Source organism: Danio aesculapii, chromosome 3, assembly GCF_903798145.1.
Source record: "Danio aesculapii chromosome 3, fDanAes4.1, whole genome shotgun sequence".
Lineage (NCBI taxonomy): Eukaryota > Metazoa > Chordata > Actinopteri > Cypriniformes > Danionidae > Danio > Danio aesculapii.
The window spans coordinates 17,624,218-17,645,395 of NC_079437.1; the positions used below are offsets into that span (position 1 = coordinate 17,624,218).

The 21,178-nt window shown below is 35.7% G+C and overlaps 1 protein-coding gene across 1 annotated transcript; it reads left to right on the forward strand.

The window, feature by feature from the left end:
* The first annotated feature begins 2,060 nt into the window (after window positions 1–2,060).
* Window positions 2,061–20,154, forward strand: si:ch211-198m1.1 (uncharacterized protein LOC100535597 homolog). Its single transcript, XM_056449542.1, has 2 exons — window positions 2,061–2,239; window positions 19,824–20,154. The coding sequence occupies exons 1-2, from the start codon at window positions 2,061–2,063 to the stop codon at window positions 20,152–20,154; spliced, it is 510 nt and encodes a 169-aa protein (XP_056305517.1).
* The last annotated feature ends 1,024 nt before the right edge of the window (window positions 20,155–21,178 follow it).

Genomic DNA, 21,178 nt, shown 5'->3' on the forward strand with positions numbered 1-21,178 from the left:
GCGAGCACTTACAGTTTATTGCAAATCAGTGTATATATGATACAATAAACCTATAGAGATCAATAGCTTTCAGGCTCCCAAGCCCCAAACTCTCAGAATGCATTGTTGTACTGTAATGACACATTCCCAATTCTCTTTTATGTTTTTTAATTAAATGAAATTAACGCAGCCTTGGTGCGCAGAAGACATTTTTACAAACCTAAAACAACAAACATATCAACTCCAAACTTTTCAGTGTATATATTAATGTGCACTTAAGTGAGAGTTTAAACTGACCTCTTTGTTTGTCTGCAGGTAAGGTAAGGTAAGACCTTAACACTTCACATATTTTTTGAATTTCTGAAAGCCTCTCAATGCAACATAACTCAAATAAATAAATTAATTAATTAATATATAAATAAATTAAAGATTTTTCTGTATAGCGCTTCTCACAATAGTTAATGTTTCAAAGCAGCTTTATGAAAGGTCACCGTTATTACATTATAGTCAAATTCAAAATCAGAGTTAAGGTGTTGTGTATAGGGTGGACAATATATACAACAATATATACATGGCCACTTTATTAGGTACACCAGTCTAACTGCTCGTAATTGCAAATATCTAATCAGCCAATCACATGGCAGCAACTCAATGCATTTAGGCATGTAGACATGGTCAAGATGATCTGCTGCAGTTCGAACTGAGCATCAGAATGGGGAAGAAAGGTGATTTAAGGGACTTTGAATGTGGCATGGTTGTTGGTGCCAGACGGACTGGTCTGAGTATTTCAGAAACTGCTGATCTACTGGGATTTTCACGCACAACCATGTCTAGGGTGTACAGAGAATGGTCCAAAAAAGAGAAAATATCCAGTGAGCAGCAGTTCTGGCGTTGCAAATGCCTTGTTTATGTTAGAGGTCAGAGGAGAATGGCCAGACTGGTTCCAGCCAGAAAGGCAACAGTAACTGAAATAACCACTCGTTACAACCGAGGTATGCAGAAGAGCATCTCTGAACACACAACACGTCCAACTTTGAGGCGAATAGGCTACAGCAGCAGAGGACCACACCAGGTGCCACTCCTGTCAGATAAGAACAGGAAACTGAGGCTACAACTCGCACAGGCCTGCAAAATTCGACAATAGAAGATTGGAAAAACGTTGCTTGGTCTGATGAGTCTCGATTTCTGCTGCGACATTCGAATGGTAGGGTCAGAATTTGGCATCAACAACATGAAAGCTTGAATCCATGCTTCCTTGTATCAACGGTTCAGGCTGGTGGTGGTGGTGTAATGGTGTTGGGGATATTTTCTTGGCACACTTTGGGCCCATTAGTATCAATTGAGCATTGTGTCAACACCACAGCCTACCTGAGTATTGTTGCTGGCATTGTCCATCCCTTTATGACTACAGTGTACACATCTTCTGATGGCTACTTCCAGCAGAACAACGCACCATGTCTTAAAGCACGAATCAACTCAGACTGGTTTCTTGAGCATGACAATGAGTTCGCTGTACTCAAATGACCTCCACAGTCACCGGACCCAGTCCAATAGAGCACATCTGGAATGTGGTGGAATGGGAGATTCACATAATGGATCTGCAGCCACTGTGTGATGCTATCATGTCAATATGGACCAAAATTTCTGCTGAATATTTCCAGTATTGTTGAATCTATGCCACAAAGGATTGAGGCAGTTCTGAAGACAAAAGGGGGTCCAACCCAGTACTAGTCAGTGTACCTAATAAAGTGGCCAGTGAGTGTATAATATATACAATATATTTAAAAGGTGCTGTCTATGTGTATAATAAATTTTCAGTAGTGAAGTTGCAGAACTGACTGTGAAAGCTAGCTTAATTGAGTCTCTCAATGTTGTCGTTGCACCACAAATTAATTGCTAACGAGAAAACGGTAACCTCAGCTCCTTTATTGACTTTGAGACTGTATCATATATTTTGTGTATGTGTCTTCATGAAGCCATTGAGAGGATAGAAAGGGCAAGAAAGGCTAACTGGCTTTCTTGAGAGATATTACCCTCTTGTTGAGGGAGAATCTGAAAATTATTCTCGCGATGCAGACGAGATGGCCACACAGCAGTCTTTTCTCATTGACATGGAGTTGACTGATGGTCCCCAAGGGCTTCTCCGCTTCATTGAGATGGTGTGGAGGAACACTGGTTACACTGACATTCATAAACCTGTCAGCTCCTCAATACCATCACGGTCCTGCTCGATATTCAGCGCTCTACCTTTAATTGCATGGTCTGGAGCTCATCACCGGGTTGCTCTTAGTTGAAGTCATCCTGACCTGCCCTGGGTCTTGAGTGCTCCTTTCTCTAAATTTCCCACAGTTGGTCGGCAAATGCAATTTTCTAGCATCTACTCTGAGGTTTATTTCTTATAGAGCAAAACTGCATTTTAAGGTCAATGTTCATAGTAGACAACTGGTTATCAACTGTAAATGATGGCCTTTCATTCCTGCAGCACAATTTCTACGTACTTGTCTTTTTCCCCCTCTGCTTTCTCTCTGCTATTTCCCTAAAATTAGGCACACAGTGACATTTAATCATTTTTAAATGACTTTAGTTATATTTAAGTTAACTAGTTTTATTTTATTTAATGATTTTATTTAATGATAATCTTATTTAATGATTTGAAGATAAGTTTAAATTAAATTAGTGTTTTTTTTTATTTATTTTATTTTAGTTAAATGTTGTTTAATTAAATAAATTGTTAAATTTAAGCTAATTAGTGTTTTTATTTTATTTTAGTAAATGAATTTAGATGCATTTAAATATCTAGTGTTTTGTTTTATCTTTTAGATTTTATTTTATCTTATTTTATGAAGTTTAAATTAAATTACTAGTGTTTTGTTTTATTTTAATTTTATTTTAGTTAAATGTAGTTAAATTTAATTAAATAATTTTGGTTAAATTTGAGGTAATTATTTTTTTTTATTAAATGATTTTAGATACATTTAAGTTACTAGTGTTTTTATTTTAATTATATGTAGTTAAATTTAATTAAATGATTTTAGTTAAATTTAAGTTTTTATTTTTATTTAATTTTAATTTCATTTTTTAAAATTATTTTTATTTAAATTTATCTAAATCATTTTCGATGCATTTAAATTACTAGTGTTTGTTGTTTTTATTAATTTAGTTAAATGTAGGTAAGTATTTATATTTTTAGTTAAATTTAAGCTAACTAGTGTTTTTTATTTTATTTTATTTAATGATTTTAGATACATTTAAATGACTAGTGTTTTTATTTGTTTATTTTATTTTATTTTATTTTATTAAATGATTTTAGACACATTTAAATTACTAGTGTTTTTATTTGTTTATTTTATTTTAATTTATTTTATTTTTTTATTTATTAAATGATTTTAGACACGTTTAAATTACTAATATTTTATTTTATTTTAGTTACATTTATTTAAATTTAAGATAACTAGTGTGTTTTACTTTATTTAATAAATGATTTTAGATACATTTAAATTACTAGTGTTTTGTTATTTATTTTATTACATTTTATTTTTATTTAAATATAATTAAATGATTTTAGACACATTTAAATTACTAATATTTTATTTTAGTTAAATGTAGATAATTTTAATTAGTTTTAGTTAAATTTAGCTAACCAGTGTATTTTATTTTATTTAATTTAATGATTTTAGATACATTTAAATTACTAGTGTTTTATTTTATTCATTTAATATTTTATTTTATTTTACATTTAATTGAATGATTTTAGTTAAATTCAAGTTAAGTTAAGTTTTGTTTGTTTTTTTAAAACGGCTAAAGACTCATTATCTGGACAATTCATTTGAAGTCGAATTTTTTTTTTTTTAATAAATAAATTAATCATTTTTAAGACTGTGCATTTTTAGATTTAAGTCTTAGCTGGATATTTCACTTCACTTAGAGCTGTTACACACTACATGGAAGGTCATTTTCAAAATCCCATTAATAGCGGCTCTTTAAATCAAGAACAGACAAGAATGACATGACAAAATTAAGTGATGCTTAACTTCTGTTTGAGATTACATGTCCCATTGGCAAATAATTTAGCTTGTTTTAAGCACTATTTCTGTCTAGCATGTATCTTGATTTAAAATAGTTTTTTTAGATATTTGGATTGAAAACAGGACAAAACTTCTTAGTTTTTTTATTTTATTATTATTATAACAGCTCAGGGATTAGCTTTTTTGGAATTGGGTTGGAAATGAATGCTTTTCTTGTTTTTATTAATCCGATTCCGCGATTAATCATTGGTGAAATAATTCAGCACTTAACCCTAAAAGTTAGAAAAAAATAAAAAAAATTTTAAATCTATTTTTTGGAACTGAGATCTAGCAAACAAACCAATTTTTGCCATATACATTTTTTTTCGGTTTATTTGCATGTAAAAACATGATATTTATTTTGTATCACATTTGATACATCAGGCGTTTGTGCAAGGCTTGTTGCTCACAACAAGTTAATTTTAATGACAAAAAAATTATTTTGCCCTTTACATTTTGACAACAGAGAACATTTCAGGCAGTTTTTCACTTAGTTTTTACCTGTTACCTTTTATCAAATCATATACAATGGGTTTTTAAACAAAGTATTGATCAGGTTGATGTTATATAGGTCTTAGAAACCTGTGTATGATATATGCGGTGAATGTATGCGGCTCTATAGGGTTAAATATATAGTTTGTTCACTTGTATTAAGCATGTTCAAGTAGACTGATGCATTTTAAATGCAAAATGAGGAAAATGTTTATTCTTTAAATAAGATTCAAATGCAAAAAAATACATATATTATATAATTTAATAGGCCTTTATAAGCAGGACCAAAGCCATATTCAAATTCTGATACTTATTCATAAACTGATACTCTTATTTTTTACATATTCGTATACTGATACTCATTGAAGAGCCTATAAGACCATGTCATGAATGTAAGCAAAGGTAAAGGCTTAATAATAATAATAATAATAATAATAATAATAATAATAATAATAATAATAATAATAATAATAATAATAATACTAAATTGCATAATGCAAGATATGAAGCTGCAATATTCTTCTGTTTAGATTCTCAAAGCCTTATGCTGAAAGCTGGTGCATAGAGGTCTTCCAACGTATTGACAGATGGCAAACTAAGTTCAATGACTGTCTGGCCGTCCTCATCAGTTTGTTTAGGGGCTCTGTCATGAAGTACTCTACCTTTCTGCCTCCGCCAGTTGTTTAGGTTTATTACACTGTTGGCCTGACATTCTCATGAGGTCACAGACATCAATAATGAGTTCTCCAGCATTTGATCACTGGTGGCAAATCAGTCCACAGTGCTTCACGCCTGATTTTGACTTGACATTGACATGAAACAAGGTTTCAATAGACTTTCCTTTTCTATCGTGACACAGATATACATCACAATAAAGAAGAAAATACTTTTGAAGAATGACAAATTTATGGTATTTTTTTTTTCAGTCTGGAGTTAGTTAGATAATTTGGTTTTCTATTGGATAGAGCTGTGGCGAAAAGTCGTTTGAGAAATTGATTCTGCATTGATTTTGAGATTTTCAAAATGCGGCACTTCATCGCTTCTTACATGGATTCTTAGCATGGTTTTTAACATCAGGGTGTGCTGTATGCTTTACAAACTGAGCTGTACTCTACTTGCATCCAATTCCTTACAAATGCCACCCAAACATAAAATAATTGTTAATAAAGTTAGGAAAGGTTTAAGCGAATTACAAGTATTCATAGTGAGCTGTGTTTACATTAATCTCATGACATAAAAGCCAACTTACATGACTCAGCAGAACACACAAGCGCTCTTCCTCTTGAGCATTTGAGTGTATAGTTAGAAACTAGCCTAGAGGGCCATCTGCTGTTAAAACTGGCCTAGATCGCAAACTGCTGTTAAAAACTGGCCTAGAGCACAATCCGCTGTTAAAAACTAGCGTAGAGTGCCATCTGCTTGTTAAAAAGTAGCCTAAAGTGCCATCTTCTTGGTTAAAACTAGCCTATATCGCCATCTGAGATAAAAAACTGGCCTAGTTTACCAATTGCTGATATAAACTGCCTAGAGCGCCATCTGCTGTTAAAAACTAGCCTAAAGTGCCATCCGCTGTTGAAAACTAGCTTAGAGCAGCATCTGGTTATTTAAAAACTACCCTCAAGTGCCATCTGCTGTTAAAAATTAGCTTAGAGCAGCATCTGGTTATTAAAAAATAGCCTAGAGTGCCATCTGCTTGTTGAAAACTAGCCTAGAGCGCCACCTGCTTTACCTGCTGTTAAAAACTAGCCTAGAGCACCATCTGCTTGTTAAAAATTAGCCTAAAGCGCCATCTGCTGTTAAAAACTGGCCTAGAGCGCCATCTGTTTGTTAAAAACTAACCTAGAGCGTCAAATGTTTCATCTGCTATTAAAAACTACAGCGCCATCTGCTGTTAAAAACTAGCCTAGACCAGCATCTGCTTGTTAAAATCTAGCCTAAAGCACCATCTGCTATTAAAAACTACCCGAAGTCCCCATCTGCTGTTAAAAACTAGTGGAGCGCCATCTGCTGTTAAAACTAGCGTAGAGCACTATCTGCTGTAAAAAATTAGCTAAGAATAATCTTCTTAAATTTTTTATGATTTATTGAACATAATAAGTGACATGAGTAATGAAATACTCAACGTTAGAAATGCTCATTTATACATTTTGTAAAATCTGGAAGATAAAACCGTCAGGGAAGTTATTTGTTTGTTTTTTTTCTCTTAGTATCTGCAATCTCCACCAGAGATGTTGAATAAGGACGCAATTTCTTTAGGAGCAAGTGGCCCGGAAAGGTGTTGATTGGCCAAAGTAATTAACAGGAAGTGTGAAGTGCAGAGTGCTGGAAGACAGTGCAGCATCTAAAGGTCTTTTTTGTCTGTGTCATGTGGAGCAGAGCGTGAAGACGGGTTAGTGCAGGTGTGTCATGTGACCTCCGTCTACATGACCTTTAACACACACTTGATTAAATGATCAATAAACAAAAAGAGTTCATCCTGCAGTCTGTTAACCTTTAATGTCTGAACTTTAATAAAGACCCACATGGGGACTATATGAAGCTATCTATCTATCTATCTATCTATCTATCTATCTATCTATCTATCTATCTATCTATCTATCTATCTATCTATCTATCTATCTATCTATCTATCTATCTATCTATCTATCTATCTATCTATCTATCTATCTATCTATCTATCTATCTATCTATCTATCTATCTATCTATCTATCTATCTATCTATCTATCTATCTATCTATCTATCTATCTATCTATCTATCTATCTATCTGGTTTTAGACTACAATCATTTATTGGTAGGGTGTTGGGCCTCTGTTACACAACATCAAAACAGCATCAATTCGTCTTGGGCATGACAGATACAAGCCCTGTACAGTGGCCAGAGGGATTTTGACCCATTCTTCTAGTAGAATAGTGGCTAGGTCACGATGTAATGCTGATGGAGGAAAATATTTCCTGACTCGCTCGACTGAAAACACCCCAAAGTGGCTCAATAATATTTAGACTTGGTGACTGTGCAGGCCATGGGAGATGTTCAACCTCACTTTCATTTTCATTTTCACTTTCACCAGTCTTGCTGTGTGTACCCTGAATTATCATCCTGATACACAGTACTGCCATCAGGATACAATGTTTGAACCGTTGGGTGCACATGGTCCTCCAGAATGGTTCATCCTTGACAGTGATGCACCCTTATAGCACAAGTATTGGGCCTATAGAATGTCATGGTATTGCAGCCCAAACCATCACTAATTCACTCCCATGCTTCACTCTGAGCATGCAGCATTCTGGGTGGTATGCTTATTTGGGGATTCTCCACACTATAACTCTCCCAGATGTGGGAAAGACAGTGAAGTGTACTCATAAGAGAACAATACATATTTTGCATTGCCCATAGCCGAAGATTTTCACTGCTGGCACCATTTAAACCCACGTTTGGCATTGGCACGAGTGACCAAAGGTTTAGCTATAGCAGCCCGGCCATGAATATTGACCCTGTGGAGCTCCTGACAGTTTTGATGGAAACACTTTTAATTCTGCAGTAAGTTGGGCAGCTGTGGTTTTATGTTTCTTGGATACAATCCAGGTTAGCTTCCTCTTGCTTCCACATTTACTCTTGTTGGATGAGGTTTATCCTTCTTGATGGTATGCTGACATTACACTGGATACCAGGGCTGCCAAGTTGGTTAAATTTAGCCATTAAACCTCTAACACCTAAATTGGCCAGCGTTTCAGTTTTATTGTCCACCCCCTCTACTTTGTTAAAAAAAAATTTTATTTTGGATGCAATTAATCATGATTAATTTTTGCCCAACAATAATTGCAATACAAACACATTATTTTAAATATTAATAATATTTCACAAATTATTATATTTTTGATATGTGCATGTGCAGATATCAAGCAATGTGCAGTCCTGGTGAGCATAAAACATTGGTAGACCACTAAACATTGAAAAACATCTTTGATCCCATCGGGGACCAATAGACTAATGCAGGGGTGCTGCTAGGGGGGGTGGGGGCTAGGGGTGGCAGTGGTGGGTAAGGACGATTCCCCCATGCCATTTTGGGGCCCCCAGAGATACTAGTAGGCTCTTCATTTTCGTCTGCGACACCCACCCCCGCCCTGGTGCATTGACGCATAGCACCAAAGTACTCACAGCGATCCAAGGTAAATTCCAGGCTCAAGGTTTTTTCCTGTTCCTTCCCTCGAATCTCTGCTTCAAAATCAAAACTCACTGATTTTAGAGATGCCTAAACATTCCCACTCCTAATGCGCATTAAATTTTGTGTGAAATCAGAATTTACAATGTTTATTTTGCTAGCGCACATTGTTAATCTTTAGGTGAACAATTAATCAATGCAGGTTAATCGTCAGATTTTGTTTTGTTAATCTTCAATCAAAATCAAATCATTTGCTTCTGCATTTGATCATTCGGTCATTCTCTGATGACATCATTTCGACGGCTTCCATCACAATATTCTTAACCACCCCCCTCTTATCGTTAGTTTGCTATGAGGGAATGATGTGCAAAAAGAAAGCCCATCCCCCACTTAATATTCTGATTCAGTTATAAGTGCAACAACATACTGAAATAAGTCTCAGCAACTTCCGGTTCATGCAGACTTTAATCTGATAGAAATACACTTTTGTCCCACAGGTTTATGTGTGTGGACAAACGGTGCCCTTGCCACACCAATAATCTGCAAAGTTGATTTGTTGAGAACCTTCTGAGAGCCTGAGCCAAGGCCTTGTTTTATAGTCACTATTTATGGCTGGAATGCTAAATGTTTGCCTGTCTGAAAATCCGTTACTTCTATTTCTTTGTCTGCTACTTCATCCATAATGGAGGGTACGGATTTATGCCCGCTCTTCTCCTCCGCCCATCGGCCGTCGGGGGGAAACCGATATTCTGTATTGGTGCCCAGGGCCAATGGAGGACTTGCAGGTTAAATCATTCCTAATACAGCCTGGCATCCCATAGATTACCCTCTAGTTTCATAGGGACGCTGTAGGCCAGGCAACAACTTTGTTTCAGTAGAGCTGACTGCTTCAAAAAAAGAAAAAAAGAAAAGTTCTGATGCAGTGCTTTTACTTCGACCTTGTTATCACCTTTGTTTTGTTGCCAAGTCGGAAGGAAAGCTGATCAAAAAGGTTGTAGGGCAGAGGTATTCAACCCGAGCCAGTGCACCAGCCAAACTCACTAATTTAATTTGTTCACAAGAGCACTCCGAGCGCTCGCTGCATGTTGGGTGTCTGAGTTCATTTTACTGATATAGATTCTTTCTGTTTCTGATAGGCACAATGTTGTTGTATTGATTATTCACTTTCTGCACCTGAATATTGCTAGATTACCCTGGAAATCAAAAACATAGAAGAGTGCTAAATTTGATGTATATTTATATATCTTTTGTGTTCAACAGAAGAAATAACTTGTATGCAGTTGTTAAAACTTGAGGTAAAGTGTGTGTGTGTGTGTGTGTGTGTGTGTGTGTGTGTGTGTGTGTGTGTGTGTGTGTGTGTGTGTGTGTGTGTGTGTGTGTGTGTGTGTGTGTGTGTGTGTTTTCCATGTCTCTAACATTCAGATGTACTTCAGGTGTCGTCCTTATTGCAAAGATTTCCTATCCATTTTAGAGTCAGCTCAGCCAAACTTTTAAGCCAGGCTGCTTAGAAAAGTACACTAGCCCACTTCTCTCCTCAAAAGAGCAGTCGGTTATGTGCGTAATACTAACGGATATGCTCTGAAGCTTAAAATGTGAGGTTTGGGTCTTGTTCAAGTCCGTAACCGAGCTCCAGTAATCAAAATGAAAGAGCTGTATGCACTTTTCTACATCACCCGACACAGAAAATTCAAGTGCCATTTCTGTCTAAATGGTTGCTGTCTAATTTCTTCACTTCATATGTTAAAAATAGCCTCGGGTTAATTCTGATTGGTCAGAGGTACCGAGAGCAAGAGCACATCATGGTGATGTTGCTTCCAACATTAAAGAAATTATTACAACTAACAAGAAGCAGCCCAAAGCTTGTTAAAAGTGTCATTTCTGGGCACAAAGTTTAGCACTGAGTTATTTAATAGCTGTACAGTGGCTGGAGTTCCTCAAGTGTATTTTCTAGGTCACAATGAAGATGTTCAGAGAACACACAGTACGTTTGCTTTTTCATTTTGTCTTTTTATAGTCCATCATGGTGAGGAAGGAAAGCTTGTCATTTTCTGCCTTTTTTCAGGAGTAGTATTTGGACACTTTTGGAGAATGATTGATTTTATTTTTTTTATAATTTTTTTTTGTAAAGCAAACCAAATGACATCAAAACTGCTGTTTTTCCCATTGATCTTTGAATGACCTCAACATTCCATTTTTAGAGACAAAAAGACCCATTATGCTATTTTCTCCATTAGAGGGCGTGGAGAAACTAGAGGTGTGAACCTACACTGGTCTCACCGTTCGGTTCAGTTACGATTATTGTGCCATCGATTCGGTTCAATTCAATATCTCGGTGCATCACTGTACATTGTCGATGCTTTCCACACACAGTTTTATATTTTCTTCACAGCACAGCAGTTCTTGTATTAAAATGTATAAGTATGTTTATATACTATTTGTGATACAATTTTGTCCTTTACAAACAGTCAGATATATAAACTGTGCCTTTAAACAACACAAGCATTTATACCAAATAAACAAATATAAATATCCGGCTCGCTTTCTGAGTCCTGTCTAGCAGGTTCTTTCTTACACCCCTTTGATTGGTCACTCGCTCAAAGGGCTGCGTTTGGCTCTACGTGCTGGCGCTCTTCACAGATGAGTAATGCCTGGTTTAAACACTGATAAACGGCAGTGGCAATTACAGCTGATCCATGATAGACGCAGTGGAGAAAACTCTACAGACACTTGCTCGTGTCTGTATCCAGAGGTATCGCTGTAACAGCCGAGAGGAGAGGAAATGTCATGCCAGCTGGTCAAATGGGCCAAAGTGAGAGAGAGAGATAGAGAGAGCGAGAGAAATGGAGTTTACTTTCATTCTCTCAATCGCAGTGAAACAGGCTTCTGCTGTAAGTGTTAGTGAAAGACTGTCCAGCAAACACACACGCAGTCAAATTGTGCACAGTTTCTGTGTTTTTAAGTAGTTGGAGCGTTGTAAATACTCTCGCTCTCTCTATGGCGACATAGCGCTGAGAATACCTATGTACATGTGATTTTTCAGGTTTTTTATGTTATTAAATTTGCAACAATTTCAAAACATTTTTCACCTTGTCATTACGGGGTCTTGTGTGTAGAATCAGTGTGCGGAAATAAATGAATTTAATCCCTTTTGGAATAAGGCCATTAATGGAATAACATTAAAAATGTGGAAAAAGTGAAGCACTATGAATACTTTCCGGATGCACTGTAAAACCAAAACTTGTTTTGTTAAGCATGTTTTTGAATACAATTGTGAGTGATGTTTTTCCAAACAAGAAAAATATGTGCCTGTGGTGATATTTCCACTAAAATCACATTACATTGTGTTGCTTCTTGCATGTTTCACCAAAGTTTTACAGGAAAATTTCCCTCTGTTGATTTATTCACATCATTTATGCACTTTAATCATTGAAAGTAACATAACACCAAACCTAACCAACGGTGTAAAGAATTTTTTTTTTTTGCTAAAGCAGACATGCCCTTTTTATTTTTGCATGGTTTTGAGCTCTTGCCAAACCATAAACTTCAGTACAAGTACAATGTTATCCTGTTTACTATTAAAAAGGTATTTAAATAGAAATATGAGATGGAATTGGTAAAATGTTTATATATTTGAGTTTACAAATGTTGTTTCTTGATAAAGTCATACATAGTATTGTGGAAGTGAATCTGCATTCATTTATAATCTCTTAATCATATTTTTACATTTAAATTCAAAGTTGTTGGTGTTTTAGCTCATCTAGTCTTCAATTCAGCTAAAAACGGAAGTGAATTTGATATTTTCTGGTGGTTTTGCTAATTATTTGGTAGTGTTGATTTAATTTTTGTCTATTGAGCCTGGGTTGATATTTTTTTTATGTCGTGCAATGACATGAAGATTTTGTTTTTAAGTATGCCCAAACATTTTCAAAGACTCTTCATTCTTCAACCTGTTTTTCCTCTTCAAGGAAATGTCAATTTAAATCAAGTCTCTGCAGTTCAGCTGTCACTCACACACGCTGATCAATAAATGACACACCTTCCTCCTGTAATTGGAAACGCAAAGGAAAGTTCATTAGCACGGCGAGTATAGTTCATGGCTTGACTGAATAGAAAGAGTGAACAAAAACCAATGCAATGAAACAAAATCCATAGTACTACGGTATGTAATGTATATAGTATGCGTTTTAAATGATTCATGTTTTATCTGTGTTATCTGAAATAATTGGGCATGTGAGAGGGGTTTGCTCAGTAGAGATGTCTGCAGAATGAGAAACAGCACCCTTGATAATAAGATTAAATTAGACTCAAGACTGGAGGTTGTTACTGGGTGTCAAGGACAGATGAAATATGCATTACGCAGGGGCTCATATGCAAACATGTTTATGTTCTATTCTATCCTGCTGCTTGAATGCAACAAAATTGTATTCATATTGCAATATATATCACACAAAAACTAAATAATGCAATGTCAGACTTGTTCAATATTGGGCAGCCATACTTTAAACCATTGAAAGTTTTGAACACTGAATAATATTTTCAAGAGATTTGTTCAAAACACCGATAATTAAGTTCTATTAGTCAATAAATTATTAATTTAAACTGTGATTTGAAAATATATATTTAAATTATGTTGATATATATAAAAAAAATTAAGCTTTCTTTTCAAACCTCTTATCTATACACACACAAAAAGGTGATTCTGAGTTTATTAATAATTGTGCAGTTTTATATCTGTTTTACACAAATTTAAAAAAAATTAAAAAATCTGACTTTACATACTCTCAGGTCATTCAATTTGTAGGTGACTTGTTTTCAAGTAGAACATTCATTCATTCATTCATTCATTCATTCATTTATTTTCCTTTGGCTTAGTTTCTTTATTGATCACAGCGAAATGAACTGCCAACTCATCCAGTATATGTTTTACACTGCGGATGCCCTTCCGGCTGCGACCCAGTACTGGGAAACATCCTCATTCAGCCTAAGCTTGAGCGGTATCCAAATTTTAATACCATCAGACCTCCTCTTTATTTTACCTCGATATACGGTATTACCGTGAATAATAAAAAAATTATGATATAGGCTGAGACAGCATCACAAAACTGTTGGCTTGTGCCTAAACCATTCAGAAACTGAATACCAAACACTAATACTGAAACAACAACAACATAACATGCACAACAATATTAACAACTTTTATTAGCAACAAATAGCAGTTTATAAAAAAGTGCAAATACAGAATTAAATTAATATAAACACCCAGAACAGTTTTTGCACACACAAATCAATAAAATTTGACCATGTCCTTAAAGGACTTTTTGACTGGAAAAAAAGTGTTGCATGCAAAACTGTTGCAAACAATTTATTTGTGTTGAATATAAACAAACAAATTAAATTAAACAATGTTCAACTTAATTTGTTTGTTTAAATTCAACACAAATAAATTGTTTACAACCACCTAATGTAAAAAATTTTGGTAAATCCAAGGAATCATCTTTGAATATTTTTTTTCAGTGCACTGTGTGGAAAGAGACCATTTCCTTCACCAAGTATTTTGTCACTGCATCAGTACAGGTTTTCCAATGGACACTGTCCCTTTTGTACTTTGTTGTTTTACCGAAGGCCCCCATTATTATCAGCTGCCTACTGGCAGTGGACCTAGTTGTTGTTGGGTACATTGGGAGGCGTTGAAACTGTTGCACTGCACTAAATGAAATCTGGCCCATCCTCACAGCAGTTAGTGGAAGGTAGTTTCGTATATGCAACCTTAAGTTTGAGGTATTTCCGTCTCTCGTGATCACCTTTTTGTTGCACAATTTGCAAATTGCCTCAGCCGTATTTACTGCCTCCCCCTTCTCGTTCGAAACCTGAAATACTGAACAAACTGCAGAAGTTGTGTTCTTTTTCAAGACCAGGTCACTTGGTGCGCACCTTGCCATCTTTCCCCACCTCACTCTTTCTCATATGCATGTTTAGGCATTAAATAAATTATACTTAATATTTAATCCTTGTCTCCTATATAAGTGCATTGTTTTTATGACTGTATAACGGTATTGAAATTGATACCGTTCTATTTTTAAATACCGCGGTTTACTGTATTACCACCCAAGCCTAATTCACACACACACACAACGATCAATTTAGTTAATCCAAGTCACTTTTAGCACATGTCTGTGAGGGAAACTGGAGCACTCTGAGGAAACCCACGCCAACACAGGGAGAACATGCAAACCCCACACAGAAATGTGTCGCCCCTCAGAGTATTAAAAATTATTTTTAGCTGAAACTGTGGTTTCTGATCTGCTACTTTTCTAAAAAAAAATTAAATCTCAATTTCTGCTCTACTGACGTGAAACTAGGATTTATGGTGTCAGACAAATGCCTGAGAAAAGGTCTTTCAGCAACTAGAGGGGAAGTCAGTTTTATTACAGGCTATTATGTCATTTCCCTGATGCAGTCATTTCTGTCTGCAGTAATATTGCAACTTTTTCTGTCTCACTAACTGTGTCATTCATGAAATTACATCAAACTGATATGATGTTTCTTTGTTGCTTCTGTCATTTATTTGTGAACGAATCCATTTTCAAGTACTGATATATTTAGTATACTGATGCTGGATCAATTCTCTCATAAAAAAGATTTTATTAAGGTTTTATTGTCTATTTGTATGCTGTTTTATTAGCTTTGAAACAGCGAATGCAACAAAAAAAAACATTCCCTCAAAATGCAGGTGATTTTCATTTTAATAGAAGAATTGGTTTAGTAATATTGACTTTGATGTTGCTTGATAAAAAAGGCAGAAGTAGCCCATGCTTAGATTATTAGATAGAAAATAGCAAAATGCATTGTTCTTCCAAAATAATCACCTTGTTTAATGACATGACATAAAATACTTAAATATGTTTGCATGTTAGTAGGGCTGCAAAATATATTGATACAGCATCGATATCGCAATGTGCGCATCTGCAATGTGAAATTGTCTAAACCAGGAAAAAGTTTATAAGATGTGATTTTGTGGAGTCATAGCAAAGTTGAACTCTAATTTAATTGTGTGTGTGTGCGTGTGCGTGCGTGCGTGCGTGCATGCGTGATAAACAAGAAGCAGAACAGCTCTGTGTGTGAAGTGCATGTAGGTAGTTGTAGTCCATAATGTGGCGGATTTGTAGTTACAAGTGAAATTAAATTAAATAATAAAGTTTGTCACTTTAACAAACATGAATTGTTTCATTATTGAGACAATAAGGACTACGGTGTTATTTTATTTTTGCTTATTAAATTTGTGTAACTCAATACTGTCTTATTGAACTGTTTTATGTTTATTTTATTAATATTTTTGTTTTATTGTTTTCATCTGTGCTTTGATTTGTTACATTAAAAAATATTTTTGGGATAATTTTGTGTAGTTTATACAAAATCATCCCAATCAATGTGAAATATAAATTCTTTCCAAATAAAGTCATCTTTTGTAATTGTATTCTTATCGCAATATATATTGCAGAAAAACTAAACTGTCATGCAATGTCATGTTTTTTTCCCAATATGTATGCAGCCCTACATGTTTGTTTTCCCCCCTTATGAATGAACGTTTTGGCTAATGAAACAAGAACAACAATGAGCGATTTAATCATCGCATATTCTCTCTTCACACGCAACGCATTGTGTTTCCAGTGTCAATCAATTACAAAAAATCTATATTTGTACATTAGCATACAGTAGTGTGACGCGTTATAGGACACCACTTTCATTAAGACCTTGTTGGGTGTGACTAGATGAGAACAGGAAGAAATTGGCAAGGATATTGATCCATTAAAGCAATCCTGGAACACTTTACTATACCAAGTTAATGTAGCGATTTACTCAAAAAGCCTTCATCACGAGGATGAAATCTGAGTGTCAGAAAACATACAACATATTTGACCTCTTTTTTGCTTTCTTTCCTTGAGCGTTTTAAGTCTGGCAGGTGCGACTCAATCCTCTAAATTGAAGAGGTCTTTAGGGGCGCCGGGGAAGAATTTCAGTATTTTAGGAGAGACTTATTCAGTTAGCGGCTAATTACTTCCAGTGGTTTAAGTGGGTGAATTGCCAAGTGCTCTTGGGGGAACAGCTGCATCTAATTTGTGGATTCATCCCAGGTGACGTTCGATCTCAGTGTAATTAAGAGCTCAGAGGTTGGGTATCGATTGTCTTTTTTCTGTGCATTTTATTCTATTCACTGGCTGATCTAAAGTTGAGGTGAACAAGAACCGGTGGCCAATAGAAAGAGAGAAATGATAGCATAATCTCCTGAATTTAAATAATCAATTCCCTATAGGAGACAGGACCTAATCGAGATATGTTTGTAGTGTATTATAGCCATTTCCAGGAGACATTGGGTGAATTTGAAATCGCTTGCTTATCTACTATATAGTAAATACATACTGGTACTATATGTGAAAACGGCATGTGAATCAAGTATACAGAAATATTCATTGGATTTACTAAATAGTTTTAAGGTAAGTGGTTGCAAACAATTTATAAGGGCTGAATTTAAACAAACAAATTAAATTTAGTAATGTTCAACTTCAGTCCATAATTGTTTGCAACCACTTACCTCAAAAAAAAAAAAAAAAAAAAAGTATATCCAATGAATAATTCTTTTTCAGTGTAGTAGAGCTGCATTTCATTTCAGTATTGATATCGCTGTGTGTGCATCTGCGGTGTCATGTTGGGATTAGAGAGGACCAGGAACCACAGGTCAGAACAGAGTGGAGTCATTGAGAAGTTTAACCTTAATAGAGTGACAGTTTTTTGCATTGCTTGTGTTTTTAGGGATGATGCCTGTACGATTTAAAGCAAATTCAAACCATCCTCATGAATCATGAATTCTTTCTAAGAAGTGTGAAATTATATTCACATTGCATTAGACTGTACATCAAATCCATCAACTAACTTTTTAACAATGTACATTCAGAAACCGCTCGCAAAAAGCAAATTCATATGTGAATATTTCAATGTAAATTTTTATTTAATGACAGACTATTCGCTACACACTTAACAGCATAGTTTATGTATAGAGTGTCATCCAAAATGGAGCACTAATCTTTTTTTTACTGATGACGTTTGTCAGTTGCCAAATTAGTGAAATAAATGACCATAAGTAAAACCACATTTTCCATCATGGTAAATTCTCGTAGGAGAATTTTGTTCGTTTTTAAATGATAGTTTTTTTAAAAGCAGGGTTCGACAATAAAGATGGCTCAATACGCGTGCAAATTTCATCTTAGAATTGAGACGCAGCATGACCGACAAAAATATTGTTCACACGAGCAAAAGAAAGCAGGTGAATACCAAATGAGAGGTTGATCATTTTCGCGCACAAGTGATGCGAAGCAACCATGCCTGGAAACGCTACTGCTGCAATCGGTTCTCTTTGAAATAGACTGGGCAAAAGTGATGCTTGTGCACCCACAATCCTGCTGCTTCCAAAAGCTCCTGATGTTTTTCAAATTTGTCTTTGTAAGCAGCAGCGGTTGCCGGTTTTGTTTGAACTATTCTTTGAACAGAACAGATTATGGGCCTAACGTTATCCCCTGTGCGCGTGATCATCCTTCCATAAACACACACGGTAATTTTTTCACCTGCTTTCTTTTGCTTACGGTTATTTTTGTTAATATGGTTTAATTATCATCCTTTGCCATAACATTGCTTTAATAGGAGATTAACTCCCCATGTTAACTAGTGATCTGAGAGACCTTTAGCCTGGACAGACTAGGCTACTGTGCATAGTTTTAGATAGATGGCAATACTTATTTTTTAAATGTAATTGTTTTTTAAGAAAGGTTTTGTTGAATAAAAAGAGCATGTAAACAGCTATATTTTGACATTATATAACATTTGTGGCTAAGAAAAAATTATTTATGTATTTTTGGTGTGGTCAGAGATCAATTCGGTAAATCCTTAGTGTTGACTCCCGAAAAGTGTGAAAAAGATGTGAAATAAAAATGAATTGCAATGCGACACTATGAAACCACAACCTATTTGCTCATGCACATTAAGCAAGTTCATACAAAAAATTGTAAAAAGAAGGAGGAAGCGTGTGGATATAACACAAAAATCTAAATCTAAATCAAGTAATTTTAGCATGCTGATGTTAAATTTATGAAATATTTAAAATATTTTTTCCCAACATAACATAATACATATATATACAAGATTTTTTTCAACACATTTCTAAACATAATAGGTTTAATAACTCATTTCTAATAACTGATTTATTTTATCTTTGCCATGATGACAGTAAATAATATTTGACTAGATATTTTTCAAGACACTTCTATACAGCTTAAAGTGACATTTAAAGGCTTAAATAGGTTAATTAGGTTAACTAGGCAGGTTAGGGTAATAAGGCAAGTAACTGCTTTTATTCTAGCTGAAATAAAACAAATAAGATTTTCTCCAGAAGAAAAAATATTATATATTATATAGTTATTAGCAGCAAAAGTAAATTTTGACTCAAAAGTTTTTTTGTTTAAAAGGCTAGGGCTGTCAGTGGCTAGACGTTGAACGATTTCTAAAGATCATATAACTCTGAAGACTGGAGTACTCATGCTGAAAATTCAGCTTTGTCATCAAATTGGCAGATGCAGAATATATTACAAAAATATTTGTTTATAAAAAAAATCTGTTTAATTCACTCTCGCTTACTTTATCCAGGCACCCCACAGTCAAATGATCCAGCAAGCTGTTTTAGTTAATAATAAATGTAATTCACAATGATAATTAAAAATGCAGCTCTGGTCGACACTGAAATGACACTATATTTGCTACATTTTATTTTAGTGGTTTGTTAGAACTCATACCTTCCTTTTACAACATTCATTTGTACATCAGGCTGTCTTGGAGCTGATTAAGGTCCATGTAAATTGATTGTCTGTCTATGTACTTATTTTAGTTTTTGTCTCTTTGTAAGGATTATGTAACATGCTAGAAAAAAGGTCAGATACAAGTCTGACAAAAGATTTTGTATTATATTGTATTATCCTTTTCTACACCTTCCTGTTTCCAGTATTTTCCATCTGGCTCTTGCGTACCTGTATCTCTCTTCTTCTTCTGTCTAGCTTTCCTTCTTTGCTCTCTCTTACCTGCAGGAGTTTTAAGTTTCTCGGTGGTCCAGGTCCAGGCAGAGCGCTTGTTCTCCTCTTAATCAAAGCAACAGATGCGATTAGTCTGGAGCGGGTGGCGCAGGCGGCTCTACCCCTGGGTAATCAATTTGCAATGGCAGATGCTCACGGGGGGAAACTCGCCTGCTGCCCAACAGCTGTTCTCCAGAAAGTATCAACCATCCCTTTATTGACTCTCCTCTCATCTTGCTTTGAACTGAAAGCAGTAGCATGTTCTTCTTTTTGTAGATGGACATCAGAATCTCTAAATCATTTGATTAATCAAATAGTTGCACTGAAGGATGCATTGTATATTTAGTCAGTCTTAATCAAACACTGTTCACAGTCTGACAGTAAATTGAAAGCTATTGTTACGTAGATAAGATACGGGGGAAGGATCCAAATGCAAGTAAAAAGTTTATTTGACACAGTCAAAATAACTAGACAGGACAGGGAAAAATGAGTGAGAGAACGAGGGGTAAGGGTAGTCGCAACCGGGAGACAGACAGACGATAATCAGGTCCAGCAGACACTCTTCATAGTCCTGAACACAGACAGACATACATGAGCAAACACAACGAACTGACAAGGAAACATAGAACTGTTGCCCAGATATAGACCCACAAATGAACCTCAGCTGTCGAGCTAATCAAAACAGCTGAGTATCGGCATGACACGTGACCATAACAAATACACGTAGACAACCAAAACAAAACAAACCCACGTGACAAAACAGACGCTCCGGAAAGCGCACAAACCTGCAATCATGACAGTACCCTTCCTCTTAAGAGCACCTCCTGGTGCTCCCAGAAGAGCTTACCTGGCGATTGTAATCATCGATAAGAGAGTGATCCAATATGTCCCTAGCAGGAACCCAACTTCTCTCCTCTGGACCGTAACCTTCCCAGTCCACCAAGTACTGAAATCCTCGCCCCCTCCGTCTCGAATCCAGAATGCGCTTAACCGAATAAACGGTCTCCCCATCTACGAGACGCGGCGGGGGAGGGACCGGTGTGGGCGGATTAATGGCCGCATGAAAAACGGGCTTTAATTTGGAAACATGAAACACGGGATGTATTCTCCTGTACGTTGGAGGAAGTTTGAGGCGGACTGCCACCGGACTAATGATCTTGATGACAGTGAACGGGCCAATAAATTTAGGTGCAAGTTTATTACATACGGAACGCAAGGGAATATTCTTGGTTGAAAGCCACACTTTTTGACCGACGACGTAAACGGGAGGCTTAGACCGGTGGCGATCGGCTTTAGCCTTGGTGCGCGCACCCACTTGGAGGAGGGTCTGTCTGGCCCTGTTCCAAGTGCGTCGACACCTCTGGACAAAG